This window comes from Atta colombica, unplaced genomic scaffold, assembly GCF_001594045.1.
Source record: "Atta colombica isolate Treedump-2 unplaced genomic scaffold, Acol1.0 scaffold27, whole genome shotgun sequence".
NCBI classification, from domain to species: Eukaryota; Metazoa; Arthropoda; class Insecta; order Hymenoptera; family Formicidae; genus Atta; species Atta colombica.
Window position 1 is genome coordinate 1,747,856 of NW_017259370.1, and position 4,658 is coordinate 1,752,513.

Sequence of the window (4,658 nt, forward strand, 5' to 3'; positions counted from 1 at the left end):
GTATGTGTGTGTGTGTGTATGTGTATGCCACTGCTTTTTGTTACAGCATTTCTCTTTATGGTTGTAAACTTCATATTGACGACGGCTTCCCTCGCAATGGTACACGAGCGCGTTCCAGACAGAAACACGTATGGATCACTTCCCGATGTGGTACTAGACAATGTCACTGCTCAAGATTGGGCGCTTAACGTTTCGGAAGTCTTGATTATGATTATGTCCAATTCCGCAATGGTTTTTATTATTTTTCATAAACATAGGTATGTATAGAAAGCCAATGTAAATCGATGCCAAATTTTTGTTAAAGATAAATCCACGTAACAAATTTATTTCCATAGATTCATAGTAGCTAGACGAATATTTCTGCTGATGGGCTTGCTCTACATGATGAGAAGCGTTACAATGTACGTGACGGTCTTACCGATCGCCAGTAAAACTTACTATTGTAGCCCGAAGGCGAACAATACCAGTCCGCTTCTCGTGACAAAGAGAGTCTTGCAACTCATCTCCGGCTTCGGTTTGTCCATTAATGGCAAACACACTTATTGCGGAGATTACATTTACAGTGGGCACACGGTTGTGCTTGTACTCAGTTACCTGATTATTAAGGAATGTACGTATCTTCATTTGTTTAAGAAATAAATACGAATATACATGTTGTCGATATAATTTTACACAATGATTTGTAACGCATTTTAGATTCTCCAAGGAGATGTCAACCGATTCATTGGTTAGCTGGTTTAGCGGTACTCGTTGGGGTAATTATGGTCTTGGTAGCTCATGGCCATTATACCGTGGATGTACTTATAGCTTACTACGTTACTACGCGTTTGTGGTATATTTATCACACGCTAGCCAATAATCCAAATCTCAAGGTACGTTTTACTTTCGAGCATTGAAAATTATCTGCTACACGAAAAATATAATTTATTTAAAAATTAATATAAAATTTTAGTAATATTATTAATATTATAATTGCAAATAAACATAATATTTGATGTAATAATAAACTTTAGTAAACTATTCTATGTGAAATGTTCATAACATTTACATTATAATTTATATATCATTAATGTATAAGATAATGAAATTTTTGCAGCAATACGGACCAAACAATTTTTTGGCCCGGCTCTGGTGGTTCTCTATTTTCAAGTATTTTGAGAAGAATGTAGGCGGAACAGTGCCACGACAATATGACTGGCCTCTACCCTGGCCTCGACGGTTTCTTGCCAAGCACCCTAACCGGGATAGTTAATACTTGTCTTGATTTTATGATAGAGGCTGTTAAAAACAAAGAAGTTACTTTTGTTGTATATATTTTACACAATACATTTACACACACACACACACACACACACACACACACTCCACGCATACATTCGCACGTATTCACAAATGTATATACAAATCGAGGCTTATTAACGTGGAATTCACTAAAGAATATGCATGGAACGTACGATTGTTTTCAAAGTTTCCGCACATTCATTGTTAAAGCATGAATTTTGTGTCGTTTACTTCTTTATAATCCAGTTGTGAACTCTATATAGACACAATACCCGTGCTCTTTCACGTAAAGTTATCGTCCAGTTAGCCCGAATTTACTTTTGCTTGATTTTTATACAATTTATACACAGTATAAAGAATAGATGTAGAGAGATAGATTTTATGATCTAATATCATAAAGGTTCGAATAGAGGAAGGTATTCGAGTTAATGAGACACATATGATTGGCTTATAGCGTTTATATTTTCAAATAGTTACAAATTGAAAGTAATATAATAAATAAGTAAATATAGGATAAATGTTTTTAAAAACTCGAGCGATATTATGCAATAAGGAGTATTTGTAAACTTTAAAGGGCTATTGTAGATAAATATTAGGACAAAATCTAAATCCTTCCTCTAAACGAATCTTTGACGGTACATGCTCGACTTGAGTCGACGTCTCGATCTTCCAATGTCTAGACGTCGTCGTCCTTGACTTTGCATTCGCGATACGAATTATTCCGATGAAAAACGATTTTGCAAACGAATTTGCCAAAAATGTATTGTGACTCGCATGATGTGTATGCTCTAATTAAAGTTCTATATTACCGCTAATCTTCGAAATTATTTCCTTCGTGCTTTGGAAAGAAATACCGAGTATCCAATACTAGAAGTGATTGTGCAATTTCGTGGGATCAAAATAGGAACGCTCAAGTGGATATTAATTCATATAATGTTGACAAACTAAACACCGAGCTATGAGAAGACATCTCCATTATAGATATAAAGTTGATAAAAAGTTTTAATAATATTATTAAGGATTTCGTAACTTTGATTAAATTACATAATATATGATCCATCACAAACGGAATTCGCATTTCTTGCCTGCTATATGTACAAATTGTAGATATACGAATCTATAATAACAATAACTTGTACAATAACTTGTAGCAGATAAAAAATCCAAATTTCATTTGTGATGGGCTATACATTATATTATTTAATCAAAATTATAAAATTCCTTAATAATATTTTTAAATTTTTACATGAACACACACACACACACACACACACACACACACACACACACAGAGCCTGCCCCAGATTTGGATAAGTTTATTTGTAGCATATCTTGGACATTGAATTTATAGAAGATATATTATTCGTTCTTCTAGCTTCCATTAGTCGATACGCGAAAGTATCATTTATAGAATAATAAGAAAAATACGAAACAAAAAGAGGAAAGTACTGAAGCATTCGTGTTTTCACGGAATAAGGTCATTATACGCTTGTGCATACACCGGATGTTGTCATACATACATATACATGTTGCATAGGCAATGTAACAAATTATGCAAAATGTGAAAGATAATTTTGCATTCGTGGAGAGATCGAGTGACAAAAAAAAACGAATAATCATCGATTTTTCATACGATATCTTCTTCCTTCGTTCTTCTCGCATTTCATTGTTTCAACGACTTCTTGCCCAACTCTTTTTCTCATTTGATGAAGATGAGTAACATAATTTAATGTCGATGAAAATGCCGCGATTCTTCAAACATTTGTATAAACAATTATGAATCTCATCTAACAATGTACAAGTAATGTGGTAACAAATCGCGTGACTACGCGTTTTCCTAGCATCCGATGAAAGTTGTATGTATACTATATGTATGTTATAAAAGTGCTGAGTAACATTTAATTATAGTTTAAATTGCGTCAAAGGTGATTTGTTATCTTATTTACCTGTGATTCATTGATTGAATCTCTATAAGTGCGAAACGCATTCACAATTCTTTACCATTTTTAATTAAATTTTTGTTGTCTTTTTTATGTTATAATTCGAATAAATAATAAAATATTTCTTATTTCGATATATTTCGCGGAAATTTATATGTAAATCTATTTTTCATTATATATATAATTATATATATAATTCATTATATATATAATTTAATGAAGTAATTGGAGATGCGTTGAATTGTATACATGATAAAATTGATTTACTATATTTTTTTTTATTATTCGTTGATTACGATTGAATTGTTTGATAATTAAACAAAATTCGTGCAAAAGTTACAAAGAAGAAGAATAGTACGTGTGTGTGTGCGTGTGTACGTGCGTGCGTGCGTGCGTGCGTGCGTGTGTGTGTATGTGTGTGTGTGTGTGAGAGCAAGACAGAGATGCGATAATGTTATTAATAGTTAAATAATTAACTCTTTTCCGTCTGTGATGATAAATAAATGAAAGAATAAATCACCGTTGAGTAATTTCGCGGTTTTAATAGCAATCGACTGGCGGATCAATACCAATGTGGCCAGATATTTCTTCTTGACATTCAAATTATAAATGCGTGTAATTGTTAAATATATATTTTAATAAGATTAATGTAGTTGGTAGTGAAATTTTTAGCTGGCATTTGTGCAACATGAAACAGATAATACCGTATTAGAGGTATATTTTTGAATGAAATATATGCATAATGTGTGTATATACATATATATATAAGTGCATTCTCTCAATTGATGGATATCTATTGTAGTAAAATGATATGTTGCTAAACGAATACGAGAATGGACTAAGTGAATATAGAGACACATATTCAAATATTATAGATATATATTTGCAAAGATTAATATGTATACGTGCATTTACTTTGTGTGTGTGTGTGTGTGTGTGTGTGTGTGTGTGTGCGTGCGTGCGTGCGTGCGTGCGTGCGTGTGCGTGCGTGCGTGTGCGTGCGTGTGTGCGTGCGTGCGTGCGTGCGTGTGCGTGTGTGTGTACACACACACACACGCATATGTATACACGCATATGTATATAAATATAACATATATGTATATGCATATGCACACGTAACGCATATTTTCATTATGTTGCTCTTCGGAGCGGATACGCTTCATACGCGGCGAAAACAATTTCAATGTATAGAGCTTAGAGCGGTCTGACGTTTATGAGAATGATATTTTGAATCTCCCAGACGGAGACTTGTGTTAAAAAATGTAAGCCAAAAGATACTGTCGAGTGTATGCATATATATAGGTATACGCAGACGTGATATGTGCATGTATAATACATATTTTAATATACATGTACGAATATATATTATAAAAATGATATATTTACACGCACACAATAAGAAAATATTTCTTCTTAACAGAAGAGCCTTTCGTTGAT

General features: G+C 33.2%; 1 protein-coding gene across 5 annotated transcripts in view; it reads left to right on the forward strand.

Moving 5' to 3' along the window:
* The window catches only part of LOC108689576 (phosphatidylcholine:ceramide cholinephosphotransferase 2-like), a 27,030-nt gene extending 24,756 nt beyond the window's left edge, over positions 1-2,274 (forward strand). For all 5 annotated transcript variants that reach the window (XM_018196416.1, XM_018196419.1, XM_018196418.1 and 2 more), the window contains exons 3-6: positions 47-257; positions 336-610; positions 697-872; positions 1,097-2,274. In XM_018196416.1, coding sequence (XP_018051905.1) covers positions 47-257; positions 336-610; positions 697-872; positions 1,097-1,252 — 818 coding nt within the window. In that variant the 3' untranslated portion in view covers positions 1,253-2,274. The remainder of the gene's footprint in view (positions 1-46; positions 258-335; positions 611-696; positions 873-1,096) is intronic.
* Positions 2,275-4,658: the final 2,384 nt, after the last annotated feature.